At 39.2% G+C, this 20397-nt stretch overlaps 1 protein-coding gene across 2 annotated transcripts in view; it reads right to left on the bottom strand.

Moving 5' to 3' along the window:
- Positions 1-20397, bottom strand: part of wwk (anoctamin 8 white walker) — an 81364-nt gene that overhangs the window by 56390 nt on the left and 4577 nt on the right. For both annotated transcript variants that reach the window (XM_083130733.1, XM_083130732.1), the window contains exon 2: positions 3567-3652. In XM_083130733.1, coding sequence (XP_082986859.1) covers positions 3567-3652 — 86 coding nt within the window. The remainder of the gene's footprint in view (positions 1-3566; positions 3653-20397) is intronic.

Below are 20397 nucleotides of genomic sequence, written 5' to 3'. Positions count from 1 at the left end.
TTTATCTCTGCCAAGTGTAAATTTCTCCGTCGCATATTGTTTGTTGTTCTAAAAAGAGGAGGAAGAAGCAGCTTTGAACGGCGCCCTAGGCTTCATCCCCCCGGCCTACCCCTCGCTACGAGCTTGGGCCACGAATACAACAACATTCAACGGTGGAGGCACATGGCACAGTGGTTCAGATCCCACCTTAAACTGTAGGTTCAGTACCGATCAGCTTTCCTGTGCGTAAAGCGAACTTAGAACAACAATTCAAACAACAACATTCATGGAAGTCGACATGCCCATTACGTACTTCAAACATGGACGTCCGCAGGATTTTTTCCAGGGAGGGGCAAGGAAGATATTTTCTTCCAGGGGGGCCAAACAAGGCACATTTTCCCCAATAATAGTGCAGTTGTCTCTAAAAAAAAAAATGCTTAAATTTGAATTTATCATATTCATGCAATTATTCACACATATTATTGTTACTGAAATGAAATTATATGTGTGAAATATATCATTTTAGGTTGACTTTCATTTTCCAGGGTTCGATTCCTGGTGGAGGCACATAGTGGTTCGGGGGCCTCCCCGACGATGCAGTGGTAGCGTTGTTGGATACCCGGTGGAGAAACATGGCACAGTGGTTCGGATCCCACATTAAACTGTATGTCCAGTCCCGATTAGCCTTACTGTGAATAAAGTGGACTTAAAATAACAATTCAATCAATAAATCACGTAGTGGTTCGGATCCCACTTTAAACTGTATGTCCAGTCCCGATTAGACTTACTGTGCATAAAGTGGACTTAAAACACTAGATCAATCCAATCCAAAAATCATTTTCCAGGGGGATGCACGGCCCCCCCTTTGGAACGCCCATGACTTCAAAATATCTGAAGTAATTATTTTTAATATGATTTCAAACGTATACACTTTATTATTATTTTTGATTTTGCAGTATTTCCTCGTTATTTGTAGACTTTCTGTATAAACCAGGATTTTTATCCCTTAGAATCAATTATTTGGAGAATCCAAATATTAGATCATGCATTTCAATATTTCCCTTAAAATCACCAGGATTTGGAGCCATTGTGCCCGTAAAGCTGGACGATTATTAAAAGAGAAGCAAGATATCGATCTTCACGTTCATTCTCAAGTAACTCACTCCCTTACTTATTAATACATGTTCATTTATATTTAACGGCACGAGGATAATTTGGGGGAAATTGTGGGAGAGTTACACGGAATAAGCTGCTGAAAGGGGTACAGAGTTTTACCTTAACCATCCTTGACTTCAGTAATCTTAAAAACGCCAGTATTCTGTAGTATCAAAGCAAAATTGGGTTAAAATTTTCAAAAGTGTAAGACACCCAAAGGCCAAAAGAATGTCTTTCAGGGTTCAAAAAATATTTAATCTCCTCTCTTAGAATGAAATTTCTTCTTGAAACGTCTTATGCTCTGAATGTTGTTCTAAATGCAATTGCATTTTAATTAGTACATACTCTATGTATATGGATTTCTTACAGCCTGTGAACTGCCTCCTATGAATGCATCCTTATAATCAACACGTTACCACAAATCCTTTTCGTGGTATTGAATTTTCCTGCCTTTTCGCCATGATATCAACTTGTATGACTTTGTCGGTTTCGCCCTGGCCATAATAACCTGTCATGTCTTCCTGAAATTTCCGTGTTTTGATTGGTTGAAGTTTGGAGTTATCGCTTGGCTGCATTTCCGTTGTTTTCTACACTCCTTGACATGGGAGATAGTCAATTTGCAAGAAGGCCGTGATGAGTCTATTAATGTTCTCATGCAACACCGCTATTTAACCAGAAGCAGTAAAATTATGTTTATTTGTGTTTTATAGACTTCATCTACGTTCCTGGACTACTACTCTGTAAATTATGTATGATGTAAATTATGCAAATTATGACAGTTTTTGCTTGAAGGTTTTAACAATTATACGACGCACGCTTTTAGAAGCGATATCGGGCGGGGCCACGCAGAGGGTGTGCGTGGCGATCAACCAATGGCAGGAGTGCAACGTTGTACAGTTAGGAAACCGCGGCGCGCGAGTTAAACGCCGTGTTCTGTATTTTTGTTGCGCGCAAGAAGTTTCCATAAAACACGTCACTTTAAGGTTCATCATAAGATGGGGAAAGACATTTTGAACCTGACTGTCCAAATCCCATGAATTTCCGTCGCCTACAGCCGGAGTTATCGTTACTTGAAGAAACAAGGGAAACAACACCTTTCATTACCTTCAGCCTGTTTTTTTTTTTTTTCGTTTCCACCGTGTTGACGCAGCTGAGTTGTTGTGTCTAGGGAAAACTGTGTGTGTTAAATTCGCCTCGATATAAACAATGACCCTTCATTGTTCTGGGCATTCTCGAACATTGAAAGTCTGGGTCAGTTAGAGTTCAGCGTTTTCGTAGCAAGGCCGGTGTAAAATTATTCGCCGCTTATCGTTCACTCGTGCGCCACAAAGAACAGTTTGTGAAAAGATTAAATACAGCCCTTTCGTGCGATAGTGTGTGTTCCGTGTGTTCTTTTTATTTTAAATAATGTCACTCTCAAAACCTAGCACCAGTAGTACATGCACCAAGGGTGCAAAATCTAATCATTAACCTCCAGGAGAGTGACTCGGAAATGAGTGAAATCAGTGACACGGAGACCGAGGAAGACGACGAGAGCGGTGATGAATAAATACCTTCAAGCTTCTTTCAAGTATGGGTTTTTCGTATAAGCTACAGTGATGTGATATTATAATCCTGTGTAGAAATATTCACTATATTATTTCACTATACACATATATACTGTGCATGCATTATCAAAATAATGGACACACCGCGAATCTTCTGTCCTTCCCTTGCGCTAGCAGTTAGTGTGGCAACAGCGCAGTAGCACTGGCTGGGTATTCGCCGAACTCATGTTCCTTCTAAAAGCGTGCGCCGTATAATTTGGTTTGATTTGGTTTATTTTACTTCACTCTTCTGCCACTTTTCACTAATCGCGAAGATGAGAATGAGAGAAGATATGATGAAATTGATGAAGGGACACCCCTAAGAACACCCCATACTCATTCCTGGCGTTGTGCTAACCGCTCCGCCACGTATGTCGGCTCACCTATAATTCCTTAACATAGGGCTTGAATCCTACGGGAGATTTCACACCGAAATGACACGTACCGCATGTTACTTGGAAACGAATTAATGAACAGCAACCTTTCACATCGTAACGGCATGACACGCTGCACAAGTCTACACTCGATTGGTGTAATTCTCAAACTGGCATGCGGCACGTAGGTTGTCGATTCGGCTTAAAATCTCCCAACTGTATTGTAAATATCGTATCTGTAAATTTGTATTCCAACAATACGCAACTGATTATTATTGGTAATAATAAAATTATGGTCACTGAAAATACAACAGTTGACTTTCAAGTTCTCTAAAAACATTTTAAATTTCACGCTGACACATATACCTATAGGCATATTATATAAAATATTGCAAAGTTTCCCTGACTAGAAAAATTCTGTTCCGTTATCTATATTACACATACATGTTTGAAACCTAGTCAAAATACATACCTGAGTAGGTACTGTTTGTATCCATAACCTTCGAGGTGTCATGAGATGCCCAGAACATGGTATCTTCTTTCGAAGTAGTCGACTGGCTGGAAGAAAGAAAATATAAATATAATCGACGTCTGCAAGCTTCAGTAAAAATTACGAACGGACAAAGAGAGAAATATAAGATTTCAATGGATCAAATTGTGTGTTCCTGTTGAAGTATAATCAGTGAAGTGTGTTTACACGTAAGCAATGTAGACAATGTAAGGGCACATGCCTCCTTAACGAAAACACAATAGTTCAGAACCTTAAAAAGATATAATATATTGTCTCAAAACTTGCTGATTTTTTTTAAAATTAATGACTTCTATGCTACATTGTACAAACATTATACAAAAATGTATATATTTCGAGAGTCGAGACGAGACCGAGACTTTCCCTTCGAAACCGAGACTAGAACTAAACAGGTGTCTATAAATCGAGACGAAACCTAGAACGAGACCTCAAACAGTGATTGGAGAGCGACTATTTTGAATGCACCCGTGCAAGGTATTCAAACAGGTAATACTCGCTTTTGTAGGAAGCTTTGTCGCTGCTATTCCGAAAGTTCTTGGTTCAAGTCAGAGGTGTGACCAAAAGGGATTGGTGACCTTATGGTCCAGCGTTAAATGCAGGAAAATGTGGCAAAATATAGAACCCGACAACAAAAACATACCTACCCCCTTACAAAAAATCGGCACGCCACTGGTCCGAACCCCACCAAAGGCATGGACATTTTGAAATGATTTTTTTTTAGCATGACACAGCCGTAAGTGAAAATAGATATGAAATTGCCTTTCTGTTGACACGCTGAAAACATTTTTTAAACTCAAATTAGCAGGGAGACAAATTGTTGAATTTTGGAAAATCTAGCTCCTATTTAGTTCTTTTCCACTAATTTGGTTTGACAACACTGCGTTGCACATCTGAACTTTAGTGAAGTGTGTTCCTAGGAGAGCAGATGTGACATGTATGGTGGATACTTTTTAAAGTACATAACTATAGCCCATAGCAACCCTATAGGGGTTGACAGTTCTAACAGCTGGCTTGTCTGCGTCTAGGTCAATATATAACATGAAAGGGCTCCTAAGGCGATGAAATCGTATGTTTTGACGTCCAAAGGGCGTCCATTCTTTCTTGTTCCTTTCTTCGCCGCCTTACAAAAGTTGGCATGTCGGCGCACTACAAGAGGCTGCATAATGGAAACACGCGACTGATTATAAATATTAAATTCGGATGTCGGTTCGTAACATGATCTCTTTTCCTTGTGCACATAACTTGTTTGATCCAATTCAAAACAGAAGCCGTCCGATTCTTCGAACTGATATCTGTGCGTGTAACTGTGAACCAGTGGCGGCTCGTGGTGAACCAAAGTGGAGGGGCGACAGCTCACAAATTTGCTCTACTAGTAATGTTAGTTTAAATGATGAATTTCGTGTGTATAACAGCCAACGTGATAAGAAATTGGTATATTCGTCTTTACCGAATATCATGTTTTGCACGTTATGATAAATTAATAAGCCTTTAACAGATGCGAAGATTACGAAAGATGGAAGAAGAAATAGAATTCTAACAGATTTAGTCGTAGCATTTTTTAACTTAACAGAGGGGAAAATTCAGAAGAAGGTATATTAGTTTTTACATATGCACATACGAATATTTATGTGCATTGAACGTGAAAATTACTAGTAAAAAAGTTACAAAGAAAAAGTTTCCTATCCAACATGACTAATTGATATGTGAAATATGGCAGCAAAGTAATATCTTACTGGAAAGGTGATGGATATCTGCGTTACCAGAAGCTTTACAGTAAAAACTTCGAACTTACCAGAAATCTTCTTCAGACATGCTTGTTCTAGATTCAAATTCAGCCTAGGCCAGCCTAAGTTTTTTATGTTTATTTTTTCATCCATACTTCTCATACTTCTGGTAGAAAAACTTCGCACCAACAAGTTCCCCACACTGTTCATCGCGACAAACTCACAACTACAGCACACAACTACCGAAAAAGCTTCACTTCTCCATGAAAACGAAGAAACAACATTCAAGTCTTCCCATCCTGCCCTTTTTTTGCGTCGGGGTTCCCAGACAATTTTGCCTGGTGAGTTTAGATGACGAGTTTGTAATTTATTTAACAGCTGTCTTGAAAAGAAATTGGGACAACTTTGTCACATTATCAGGATTTTTTATAAAACGTGCTAATCAAAACATGTTATTAAATCTACATGATGTACTCTACATCATTGTAATCCAAATGCACTTTCCACTAAACTCAGAAAAAATACATGCGATAATTTTACAAGTAACAATAATCTGTAGCAGGCTTCCACGGCTAGCAAACCGCATTACAAAGCCAGGGGTCCTGGGTTTGAATCCCGGCATGGACATGGGTGTCCATCAATTTCATTATATCATCACTCATCCTCATCGTCATAATTGCCGAGAAATAGCAGAAAGCGACGGTAAATAACAAAAATCAAGCACGAGTCTGTACTTTTTCAGTTATCAATATTTTCTTTCCTCATTGGAAATTGCGTATTTTATGGCTCTACTCTTATGTCATAAGTAGACCTCGGATTTTAGGTTTTTAACAAATTTTACCTTTACAGGTATATAAGAAATAATAAGTTATGTCAGCGTTTCGTTAAAAAACGCAACAACAGATGTTTTATAGTGCCTAAAAAAACTATTTTGCTTGTTGGAACCTATTTTAGGTATATGCGCCTAAATCAAGCCCTTTTTTAGGTTTTTATATGTTTTTAAAGGTTTTACAGAATTTTTATGTCACGCAGAGGCATTTGCTTTCTTTTATCATGAAAAAATTCAATGACGAACGTGTTTGAAAAGTACTGTCTGTCGATTTCCCTTCCTCCAATTCCATGGTGATTTTTCAAAGCTCAAATATCTGGTACCACTGATATCTGTACAATCCAAAGTAGTCTGATCTGTGTGGTTTTGCTCACTTTCGCGTCTCTTGGGTACTTTGTGGCATTCACGCCTTGCAAACTGACATTTTAGCATTAAAGTTTGCACCACTATGTTTCTGTTGAAAGATTGTTTTCGTCATATAATATGATCCTCACGCAAAATTGCGGAGTGTGACTGTGGATAACATGAAAAAAGATTGTTGCGTAACTATACAGCGAAGAGTTGATTTTAATAGCAAATTTCCAATGGCAAGTTCTGCCATCGCCGTAGAGTTAGGCAACACGCATAACGTTATGCAAGATAGAGCATATTTCAGGATTTTTTATTGCCGGTGACTATACTTAATCAGCATTTTTCAGGAATTTAGAACTATTTTAATTTTTTTTTAACCTACTTCAAGATTTTTCGAGCATAACTTAAGATTTTTAGGACCTATTTTAGGATTTTTCGAACCTTTTTAGGACTTTTAGAGCCTATTTTAGAAACCTAAAAGCACACTTTTTAGAACCTAAAAATCCGAGGTCTAGTTATAAGTGAATACGATTATGGAATACTTATGTTAACTTCATTGCTTCTGGCAACTCTTCATTGTTTACCGCTCTCCGGAGAGAAGGTCAGTTTCGCCGACAGGGGTGAGTCTCGGACGACAAAACCCTTCGTCCTTCCATGCACAGGTCCCGTCCGTGTTATTCCCCCAATTCCCTCGCCTCTTTCCCCTCGCGGCCGCGCCTCAGAAATCAGAATGCTGGAAGAGACGTAAAGTGGGAGGACGGCGCCACATTTCTCTCGAAGTTCCGTATTCCCCCGCACGGTGGCGTGCAAACTTCCTTTTGTCGCGGAAGAATTAATACAGAACCGACTAATCAACGATCTATAAGCAAATAAATATTTGCAATTCAGACAATGTAAAATATAATATATAAATGTTAATGTAATGTTTGTTCACTTGTGGTTACGCGCGGCAGTGCGGCGTCCGTATCGTCCTTATGAGCGGCCGCTCCTGCTGTGAACCTTGCTGGAAATACTCTGGCCCAAACTGCCACCTTCATAACGAGTTCTCCCTTTCTTGATTGATTCCCAAACATCTCGGCAGAGTTTGTATTATAGCATACGTTTTGTACAAATAGTGTTAAAGTACCCTGTACATTTCCAGTGCTGTGGGGAATTAAAATCACCACTCCGAAATAAAAGTGTTTTTGTTAGAAAGGAACGTCGTTAATATTTGAAGAGAATAGAATTAATATGAACCAAGTGTAAGGAATGTAATGTTATAATTTTCTACAATACAATACAAAAACGTATTCATCTTGTGTTTTCCGCCTTTGGGGGCGGAGGGTAAAAATAACAGCCTGTTGGTTGTTACCACTCGCTGCAAACAAGTGTTGGGAAGAAGGAAGGGGTCAGGGAATGTTCGGGCCTCAAGTTCGTTTTCCTGTATTGAGTTGAGTGGTTCTTCAAGCTGTAGGGAGGCAATTGACGATTTTGCTCCTTTGGAATGGGAAGTTGAAAGTATTCTGAGTTCCCCATCTCCTTATGATTACATTACCAGTTTCCCTTAATTGCTTTTAAAATTAGTGTTTCTTAACGCCATTTATTTATAGTGGGATTTTCGCTTTTTTAATACAGGGAGGTTATTTCAGTCGTTCACCGCCAGAGTGACGGCCGTTCCGCGGACTCTTCATGCAACAGGTCCCGGCAAATTGCGTTCAGGAAGTCCGTAACAGAAACCGCTTGTTTTGTAATGTTTCCACTTTTCACAATTACAGTTACAATTACAATTGAAATAAGCACGTACCTTGTCGCACGGATGCAGGAAAAGGTGTCCTCCCAAATACAAATATTTCCGGCACCTTATTTCTGACATCTAATCTTAGATTAGTCATCGCTACTTTATTCTCAGTTGTCGCGACAGCGCCTGCAGCTTATCGGGGGTTGGGTGAGTTGTCAGCCGCGAGAGGGCGCTTCATCCTGCACGTGTCGGCAGTGATGCCAACCGTAGGGACATGTCCCTACGCATAGGGACTTTTCACTAAATTTCGCCCGCGTAGGAACGTAGGGACAGATTTTGCCAAATGAGGGAAAACGTAGGTACTTTTTTCAATCTTGGTAAATTACATTTTATGAATTAGTTTATCTGGATACTTTAGCGAGGAGGAGAAAAAAGAACTAACTAACAGATCTCCATCAGAATTTTGGAACATGTTATCGGTTACCAAAAACTTTCAAGGCAAGTTCCTTTTTGAAAACATTTCCACTCTCGCGAAAATAGTGCTAACATTGCCGCATTCTAACGCGGAAACGGAAAGAATATTTTCAATGTTAAGTGATACAAAAACAAAAAAGGGAAATAAAATGGGACCAAAATTGTTAAAGAATGCAGGAAATACAGCATCACCAACCAACATCTATCTCTTCACAGCAGCAGCATGTATGACTTCAAATAACATAATCAACAGTAAACGACTCAACGTTATTCATTAGGGGTGTGCTGGATTCTTTACTTTAAAAAGTCGTTAATTCTCGACGTTTTCTGCCTTGTAAGTTTCTGGAACTTATCGAAAGTTGTAAGTTTTTATTCTAGAAATGCAAAAACAATCACTTAAAGTGAAAATGACTTGTAAAATTCGAGATTTCCAGTGCTTCGGGAAATTTCGAACATTTCCCGTCCAGAAAATTTTCCGACTTGGTTGGGAAATTGCAAATTTTTCAGTCCCGAATGTCGGGATTTAAAAAAATTACCGTCCCGATCCCGTCCCGACCCAAAAAATTCTGTCCAGCACACCCCTATTATTCATTAAGGCAAGAATTTACAATACCGGACCCTTCTGTAATTTCTATGCTACGTCTTATACTCACGAAATAATTATTCGTGATTATTTATCTCAAGTTAACATGTTGGGGTGAGGGGGGAAAAATGTTCATTAACGTGTAGAAGTTGTAAAATAAGCTTTTCAATTCTCGCAATGATTCTCCGTATACAAGTATGGTAGCCATATTTGTTGATATGAACAAATTAAAATTAGTTACGCTGTCTACAGCGTTGCCACACTGTTGATTTCATACTTGGAGAGCATGGATCGTGTAAGAATGGCGGAAGAGAACAGTAAAAAAGTTGTTAATGTTGTACAGATTGTTAGGTGGAGTGTGCAGGAGGATGGCTGTGGGCTAATTAATAAACTTATGGATTTCAGTATATTGCCCAAAGAACGTGCTTACATGTGACAGCGACAATCACGATGTAGAAGAACTGATTTGATTACAGGTAAATTTGGCAACAGTACATCAATCATAAAATTGCAGGATACGAAAATGGCGTCTTCGATGATGAACGTTTGCCGTTAAAGTGCTACGAAAATAATATTTTTTATCGGTTCGTAATCACAATTACCGCAAAACCATTCAGGAATAGCCCCACTGACCATTCTCGGTAAGTTTAGGTTAAGTTAGGTTAGGCAAACATAGTTAAAATTTGGGCTCGAAAAAAACATGCACGGGTAGCCCAACAAACCATTGACGGATAGCCCCACGAACCATTCAGGTACGGTTAGGTTAGGTTAGGATAGGCAAACATAGTTAAAATTTGGGGTCGTAGTAATATCAGGAATGTATATTTCGTTTTTTAAGTATTGGAAACACAAAATCTTCCGGTAAATAACACTGGTCAACACACATTTTCTGGCATAAGGTTTTCCAATGGTTTTAAGGTAACTTTGGGGTGCTGATTCCAAATCTGATCTCAGATTTGCTCTATCACATCTCATTTGTATGCTATTGGCAAATCCCATTTTCATTGATTTTACCCGGAATTGACCGGTGGGCACTATCACATCAGGTTTTTGAGATATCAAATATTGCATTTTCAATAAAAACAGCACATTTATGATCATTTACGAAGAGCTAAACAGACATACAAATAAGAATAAGATAAAATACAATATACAATAATAACGAAACAAACATTTAATAAGTCGTAGCACAGTTGTGACTGCATATAAATGCTCTTTGCTCAAATGACCCAAGTTCTCTGGAAAGTCGGCCAAGTGACTATGTAAGTAGTGAACCACCTTGATGCTTATCCTACATCCAAGTGCTTGGAAACTCAAGAGCATCTCCTCCACAATCTCTTCATAGTTGTCGCTTTCCCGTTCCCAACGAAATTCCGCACCACATCAGAGAATGCATTCCAACCCCTAGCCTCTGCCGCAGTCATTGTTGTAACAAAGTGTGGATCCCTGATGAGTGTTCTTATCTGAGGGCCATCAAATATTCCTGCCTTTTTCTTCTCGGCACTAACACTTGAAAAGGTTGAACAAATATAGCTGAAGCAGTCTCCAGTGTGATCAAGATCTTTGACAAATTGCTTCATTAATCCAAGTTTTATGTGCAGTGGGGGAAATAGAATTTTATTCCTATCAACCAAAGGCTCATTCTTGATGTCCTTGTCACCAGGCATCAAACTGATTCTTGGTGGCCAAGTCCTTTTAACCCAGTGTTCTAATGTAGCCCTACTGTCCCAGTAGCAGAGGAAACAAGGGTATTTGGTGTGACCTCCTTGCTGCCCCAGCAGAAAATTAACCATTTTCAAATCAACACAAATTACCCATCCATGAACATGATATTCCAATCTATCCAGAATTGTTTTGATGTGTGCATACTCTTCTTTCTTTCGTACAGAGAGTCCTATTGGGATTGAACTATATATATTTATGTTGTGCAGTAACACATATTTCAAACTCCTTTTTCTACTGTCAATAAAAGTCTCCATTCACTTGAATCATTGTAGGCAGTCCCATATTCTGAAGAAGCCCTTCAACATCATTACAATAAACAAGTTGACCATCTGAATGGAAGTACTTTCGCAGTGCTGCTTCTCTGTTTCGATAAAAGGAGACACTAGTGCCAGGTCTGAGTAGTCCTTTCTCTTTCAGCCTGGAAGCCAACACTTCAGCAGACTGCTTTGGCAAAAACAAATCTCTTACCAGATCATTTAATTCAGGCTGACTAAACAGATAAATTTTATCAGAATCTGCAACAGATGGCGTATATTCGGTCAGAGCATCATCCTCATCGTCTGTAGAAGCAGGCGAAGTGAGGGTTTCAACATCAATCGTACCTCAGTAAATACAGACACAGGTATTTCCTCACAGTGTTCAACTGGTCGTCTGGCAGATGGTATATCTGGGTATTGTAAGTGGTGTTTGTTCGTCTTATTGAAACCTTTTACATTGACAAGGCAGAAGTAACAGTCATCCAAATGGTTTGTTGGTTCTCTCCAAACCATTGGCACACCAAACTTCATCTTATAATTCTTTCCTTTAGACCATGATCGCAAAGTTTCAACACAGGTCTTGCACACTTTGAGGTAAGCCCAATATTTGTCTTGGTCTCCCAATCGTACATAAATGTAGGCAAGATACACCTTCTTGACAAAGGTATTGATGTTGTGCCTTTGATCCCTCAAAGTGAAGCTACCACAGATGTAGCAGAAGATATCTGCGTCATTACGGCAAGTCCTTCTTCCGAATGTTGTAGCCATTGTTAGATCACGACATGCAGATGAAAAATATGACATAAATGTTGATGTCTACATAAAATCATATTATAAACACACTATCCTACAAATACAATGCCATATTTTATCACTAAAGCACTCACTGACTCTCAACAACTTGTCACCCTAAGTGACCACCGGTCAATTCCGGGTAAAATCAATGAAAATGGGATTTGCCAATAGCATACAAATGAGATGTGATAGAGCAAATCTGAGCTCAGATTTAGAATCAGCACACTGACATTAGTCTAAAACAGTTGGAAAAGTCCATGCCAGAAAAAATATATTTTTTTTTGTTGACCAGTGTAATAAGCAATCGTGCCGATCGCGGACCACTCAATGTCACTTATTTTGCAATTTCTACACGTGACCCCCCAAATTTTAACTTCAAATTCGTGATTAGGAGGCCTCAATTAGTGAGTATGCGAAATATTACAAAAAATCGGGGAGAGGTCCTGTATTGTAAATTCGCTCCTTCATTAATTGTGGAAGCACCGAGCAGAAAGATTTGGTAAGTAAATGTGTATATTTTATCTTCTGTTTGCATGCTCATGAGGTGTTTTTTTTTTAGTCACTTTACTTGGCGTAGGGACATTTGGTCAGTTGTAGGGACATTTTGACTACGTCTGTAGGGACATTGCCGAAAAATGGTTAGCAACACTGTCGGCTACCAGACGTCAGTGTACGTTCATGTTCACTTCTATTCATTTATCAGTACGCGTGTTGCTTATACTGTGTTATTGTAATGTGCTTACTCGTGGCCAGTGCTTTATTGTGTGTTAATTGTTATTCATTCATTACTTATGTCGTTAAACAAATATAGTCTTGAACATAGAGTTTTTATGTACGATAATTACGTGAAAACGAATTCTTGCAGAAAAGTGGTCAGGGATTACGATAGACAGGATCTCTTGAACCTAAGAAACGTGTTGTATTGCTGTTGAAGGAAGTCATTTTCAACATCTCTTATAACACAGGAGGTTAGTGATCATCATTATTATTACTTTTAAATATCATTTTACGCTTTCGGTTTGCTTTATGCGCCGGGATGCTGTCTTCCCTTTCTGTCAACTGAGGATAAAGTAGCGATGTCTAATCTAAGATTAGATGTCAGAAATAAGGTGCCGGAAATATTTGTATTTGGGAGGACACCTTTTCCTGCATCCGTGCGACAAGGTACGTGCTTATTTCAATTGTAATTGTAACTGTAATTGTGAAAAGTGGAAACATTACAAAACAAGCGGTTTCTGTTACGGACTTCCTGAACGCAATTTGCCGGGACCTGTTGCATGAAGAGTCCGCGGAACGGCCGTCACGCTGGCGGTGAACGACTGAAATAACCTCCCTGTAAACACTAACAAACTAACAATGGCTCAGTAACTTCTGTTTCGGTGTGTAAGCAGACATGGGCGTAACGTGGAACCTAACTTTCGGGGTTCTGAATATAAATTGGCACTTAACATTGCAGAATAAAAAAGTTTTATTTCAATTAAAAGTAATGTCCAGAACTATTTTACTAAATTACTGTTAGATGTGCGAAATCATAAAAGTTACTCATTACTTTGCTTCTCAGGTTCGAGTAGGTGAACAAAAGTACCATTAACTTGTAAATTTTAATAAACTTGCAAATTCTGGGGGCAAGTGCCCCACCTTGCCTTTTAGTTTTATGTGGAGCACTAGGTATCTACAAACCAATCCCATCACACCAGATCCTCTTTCCTGCTAATCCAGGCTAGGATTTAGCTATGTGGAGGTCCAAAACCAGTAACACGTTGGTTTGCTACCTCTAGGGTTAATCACAAGATGATGATTAATGATAAACCGATGAAATGGATGATGAGACGAACACAATGATTTACCCACGGTTTGAGCATGGGAACTCTGGCTTTGTAGAGCGTTACGATGACCACCGTAGCCGACTGCCCTCTCCCTTCACTGACAACTGATATATCTTTAAAATCAAGCTACGTCAGATAGTTGGTATTATTTTTATTCTACCATATACCAAATATTTCTTTTCCCTTCATTTAGTAACCCTTATCAAAATGTTTCTTCCCAGTGAGACCCCATTTGCAGATGGCCCGGAAGTTTATCCTAGTACCGCTCCCGCCACTCGGTTGTCCTTCGTCTGTTGGAAGACTGCTTCCACCCAATAAGAAGAGCGCTGAAGACAGCACGAGCTCTATTCTCCGCCAGCCATAGCGAGCTCGCCGTTCACTTCAAGAGGGGAATTTAAACACTTAGTTGCAACATTCACAGCGAAGGGGAGGGGAAGGTATTTCAGATGATGAAAGGAAAACGAATTTTCTCTCCAAGTGCTTAAGTAGCTCATTAATATTATTTGCTTACCCTTTTGAAAGACTCATGCAACAGCATGGCCAGGCGCTATGTTTCCAAACACAACGGCCCGCAGACGGTAGACTGTTCCTTGGCGGGAATTGTACCAGATCGAATATCAGTCTATATATATCTTAATCCAAGTGTTTAATTTTATTTGAATGTTCTCTGCGCTTAAAAATTGTAGTACTTTTATGCTTTCTAAAATCTGTTAAAAGTATATCATTGTGAATGCACGTAAGTCTATCATTGTAAATGTACATTGTTCTCGTTCTTCAGGCGTCTATGGCATTCTTGGCTGTGATGGTGTTATTCTGCAGAATGACTATGGAGCGATTAAGGTAAGTGATTAACATTACCGATTCATAGTTTAGAGGATGAGCGTAGGCTCGTGAATTTCACTTCATTACTTGATTAAGCTACTTCTCTACTTAACGATAAAAAAAAGTTATTTGACCTATCAACCAAATAAACTGCAAGTTCCCGACTCGTTCTGTGTCTCGTTTCCAGTTGCAAATGCTCGACTCGTTCTCGCACTCGTCTCGAGTTGCAAATGCCTATCTTCTGTGAGCCCGATGCGACCCGCAGGCCATAGATTGGGGCCCTGGCATACAGAACGTGTCCTAATCTCACATTTTGATTTGTGCTGACATAACCCTTTTGTGTGAACTAAAAACACTCGATTTCGTCATCGGTACATCGAATCCACCGATATCCGGAATCATAAAGTGCTACTTTTCCGGGCATTCTCCACCATAAACCACCTTCCCACTAGAGTAAATTCGGACAAAAAAAATCCTTTTTCTGTTCTAAGAAGCTTTGCATAACAGGCAAATTTCTTCCATAAAGCATAAATTAGCTATATTACTGTAAATATTCTACGTAATTTTTATTTTTCAGATATCTAGTATCGTTGATTTTAACGAAAAAATTATAAGAATAACAATTGAAGGTCTTATTTAGATCATTGAAACTAAAAAAGAAAAATTGAAATCGGTTGAGAAATAGCCGAGGAACAAGTTATTTAAAAATATGAATTCCGCCAATTTGAATCCAATATGGCGGATAAGCGATAAAAAAGCGAGTCATGTGACCACATTTTTCTGCATATTAGGACCACCCATTAAAAGCGTGTGATGTCAAACTGAGGGCACATTTCAGTGCACGCGAAACTAGAGCTAGCTCCTAGACTATCGGTTCTAACGAGTTGCAATACGTTAACAACAAATATAACCTGTCTATAAGTATTCAGACACCATACATCTGAATAATTCCAACGGTAAAGATAATTTTGAGTTGGAAGAAATGTTCACACACACTTTATATTATAGCTTACGAAAGTGTAGAACAAAACGAGATTCTACGACCGTAAGTCTCGGTCTTGTCTCCATTTTACAGATATCTGTCTCGTTCTGGCCTCGATTTGTAAGTGGTGGTCTCGGTTTTTATCTTGTATCCGTACCAACACTACTACTCATAGCAAATCCACCATGTTTCTACAGATTCATGTTGATGTCGTACGATCCTCCCGAATCCTATCAAAGATTCGGTCATATCTAATATTATTCTTTATAATATTTGCTTTTTACGTATATTCAGATAAACGTTATGAAAGTTAAGATATTTAATGGTTGACCTAATGCGGGGATATAAACGCTATGCGTCGCTCTTCCTAGTTATTCACCTGTTGATATGAATGATAGAAAGTTGAAAGGACAAGGAAGGCACCTTTGAATGTAATGTCGGTGAATATGAAGCTTCTGAATGTTTATCCAGGCTTGTTAAAGATCCAGTTACCCATAAATCCTAATGGGTTGTATTGGGTTCCGTAACAGGGCCGGAACCTTTTTTTCTCGTACAATCTAAATTCGGTCCAAGTTGCGTATTGTTTCATTTCAATACGGAACTTAGATCGGATTTAAATTGATCCGGAAAGGAAAGGTTCCTGGACAGAATTGAAATAATTTACAGATAAAAATGTTCTTGAACCGGAATTGAATTTATTTAAAATTCCTGGACTTTAAACAACCCTGCCATTATCACACATTTCTTCCTAGATAAGCTTGAGTTGTGATATCAAGTTGAGCGAAAAGAACATTCGTTCTTCACTCGGGATTTGAACGTAGGAGTTTCAAGTTCATGAGCTGGCCCTAAGATAAGACTGCGGAAGCCGTTTTTAGCAGTTGATTGAAGGTCCTCGAGCCGCGAGCGTCGGATATGTGCCAGTTCGGGGTGAAGCGAATACCTGTCGCCAAATTAAAGCTCTCCCGCCACATTCTTCCGTCAGAATTGTCCAAGGACTCGCGCGCCTCCTTTCGTGTCCACTTACCCCTAGAGAGAGCGTCCAATCCACTCGAGGAAAGAGGGGGGTATACAGGGTATCCGAATTGAAACGTCCTAATGGCAACTGTCTGTAACTACACATGTATTTGATGTATCCAAATTAATTATACATCAATTAATATACATAGTCATAAAGTTTCTGTGAGCAAAGTAGTAAGTAATTGGTACATTTAATACACTTTTAGTACATTTCTACATGTGCGCCACGAGTCGCAGGGAGGATGTCCAGCCGATAATCGATTTCCAGCCAGGTTGCAAGTAAAATTTATGGTGCCACTAATAACAATCATAATACGCATAAAATAATCATAAGGGGCTCTGTTTTTCATCATCTGCACGTATCAACATTTTTGGTATTCAACAACTGAAATACATTTTTAATTTATTATTTTATATTCATTTCTTTATTAGGACAGCTGTATGTGTATACATTTTACTAATCGTAACAAGCCATAATATATTAAAAATCGTGCTGTCTTGTCTCTATAATACAGTGTGTCCGAGAAAAAATATACCAATAAAGAATTTAAATAACTCAACAATCGTTAACGATAGAAATGTCAAATAACGTTTATTTGGAATAGGGAAGAAAGGATTTTTTTTACCACCAGAAGGGAAAAAATCGTACTACTTTACTATACCAGAGACACCTGTCAATGATTTATTTCGCACTTTTTTACATTGCTAACGTACTATTCTGCATTGCGGAACATTTATTTAGGTGAAATAATGAATTTCTAATGAAAATAATGTATATTTCTTACATTAACGAGTACTTACTGTTCTTCCTTATTTCCACACAATATGGCGATAGCTTACCCGTTCATCGCGCGTTGTGCCAGTGTTTTGTCGATTTCGAGTGTGCATGCAGTGTTGCAACATTGTTCACCGAAAAATACCTAAATTTAAAAAAAAATTAAAACTCTTCACGAAATTTTTTCACGAAAAAAGTTCAATTTTTGACATAAAGAGTAATTATTAAACCACTGACGTTAGGCCAAAAAAAACATCCACGGGTAGAACCAAAAATTCACGATAGCCCCATGAACCATCACAGGGACGAGGTATGCCTACTAGGTTAGGTTAGGCCTGTTAGGTTAGGTTGCATTAGCACTCCTTTCGTTCAATTTAGCATATACGGACGACACGTCATCTTATAGCGAAAATACGGCATGGGTTAAAACACTGACTACGGCGTTTATGTCATCAAACACATGGAACATTGTGCTCTCATGCAGAAAGCAAATGGCAGCAGCAGCAATAGCGCGTCGGAAATATATTTTCGTAGAAAACCACATGCATTCGCATTACAATGGATCAAAACTACATTACCGAAGATCAACAACGCTACAGAAAATGATTTGCGTAAGTACTTTCTCCTGTAAATTTGAAGAAATCCGTCTCTGGTATAGTAAAGTGTTACCAAAATCGTAACATAATTAAACGCATGCGCGGCTTTGTTCGTGAGTAGTCTGTACAATGGCGCCGTTTACTGTTCGTCAGAAAGTTGAGTGCTGCTTTTGGTTTGCAGAATTGAAGTCTCCTGTAACGGTACAAAGAAGATTCCGGCAACAATATGGACAGGAAGCCCCAGAACGTCATTACATTGTTAAATGGCATAAACAATTGCTGGAAACAGGGTCTTTGTTGAGGAAGAAAGGTAGTGGTCGGAAGCGTGTGAGCGAGGATAAAGTGGTTTCAGTTCAGGAAGCTTTCCAGAGAAGCCCGCGTAAATCTGTGAGACGTGCTAGTTCAAATTCCACGTTCTACTGTACATGATATCGAACATAAAATGTTAAGGCTTAGAGCCTACAAGTTACAGCTTGTTCAGAAACTAAAGTGCAGTGATAAACCCGCTAGGTTTGATTATGCTAGTGAAGTGCTATCACGCATTGATGATGACAACGAATTCCTGACACGCGTAACATTTTCAGATGAGGCTACCTTCCACATTTCCGGAAAAGTGCATAGGCATAACTGTAGAGTATGGGGTGAGCAGAATCCCCATGCAGATGTTGAACATGAACGCGACAGCCCCAAGTTGAATGTGTGGTGTGGTTTGACACGAGATTCCGTAATTGGGCCCTTTTTCTTTGAGGAAGCTACAGTTACAGGTGCAAGTTACCTGCAAATGTTGCAACAGTATGCTGTACCTCGTATACCTCATGGGTACATGTTTCAGCAGGATGCCGCCCCCCCACATTATGCCCGTTGTGTTACTAACTTCCTTAATAACAATTTCGCTGGTAATTGGATTGGGAGGGGTGGACCCATTAAATGGCCACCACGGTCACTAGATTTGACTCCTTTGGACTTTTTCCTTTCGGGTTATGTGAAGACTATGGTTTACCAAATACCTGTGCAAGACCTCAATGATCTCCGTGAAAGAATTATCGATGCATGTGGCTCCGTCACTCATCAAATGTTGAAGAACACTTGGATGGAGGTTGAGTACCGCCTTGATGTTTGTCGCGCCACCAAAGGAGCACACATTGGGATCTACTAAGGTGAAATTTTTTTCTTGTTCTTTGGTTAAAAAAAAATCTATGATTTTCTCTTCCAAATAAACGTTATTTGACATTTCTGTCGTTAACGATTGTTGAGTTTTAAATTCTTTATTAGTATATTTTTTCTCGAACACACTACATATCATCTGGTGCAGTAGTAACGTTGTCGCCTTGTAATCAAGGGATCCCGGGTTCGATACCCGGTGGAAGCACATAGTGGTTCGGATCTCAATGTAAACTGTAGATCCAGTCCCGATTAGCCTTACTGTGCACAAAGTGGGCTTAAAACACAAACTCAATCAATCTCGCGCTACGACGCCAGGTGTCCTGGGTTCGAATCGCGGCCTGGGGATGGATGTTTGTAAGTGTCCATTCATCAATTTGATCATATCATCACTCATCCCCATCTTCGCAAATTAGCCAAAAATGGCACAAAAGCGAAGTAAAATAAAGCAAATCAATCAATAATAATAATTATTAATTTACTTATTTTATTAATATACATGTCAATCTTATGGTTTGATTTGGTGTTTTAAGTCCACTTTATGCACAGTAAGGCGAATCGGGACTGGACCTACAGTTTAAAGTGGGATCCGAACCACTTGTGCCTCCACTGGGTATCGAACCCGGGACCCCTCGATTACAAGGCAATGACGCAACCACTGCGCCATGGGGGAGGCCCGTCAATCTTATGAAGCCATTAATTATATACATTATTATTATTTATTATTACATATAAGAAATTTAGTTCGGCCCCCTCCCGAAATATACCGTAGTTCGAGATACGTGCCTGCTTGCTCCATACTGTGAAAATGTTTATTTCGTTAAAGTTGAAATTTTCATATTTAGAGGCATACAAGTGCTGCAAATACGCGATAGTAACGATACAAAAAAACACGTCCCTTCGTGTCATACATGCAACCCGTTTGGCAGCCAGGATAAAACAGTTGTATACGAAACAGGCGACTCGATATTGTATCCGGAATGCTGAAAGGATGACGTCAATGACCCACATATAGCCGGGTGGGACATTACGTCAATGGTGCACGACTACAGATGATGCCCTGGGACATTGTTATTGTTCTTCCGCAGCATCATACGAGAGGAACGCACTTTTTATAAAACGAATGGCATGTGTACCAGA

Source organism: Lepisma saccharinum, chromosome 11 (genome assembly GCF_977018435.1).
Source record: "Lepisma saccharinum chromosome 11, izLepSacc3.1, whole genome shotgun sequence".
Classification (NCBI taxonomy): Eukaryota; Metazoa; Arthropoda; class Insecta; order Zygentoma; family Lepismatidae; genus Lepisma; species Lepisma saccharinum.
This window is presented reverse-complemented; position numbering and strand designations above follow the sequence as displayed.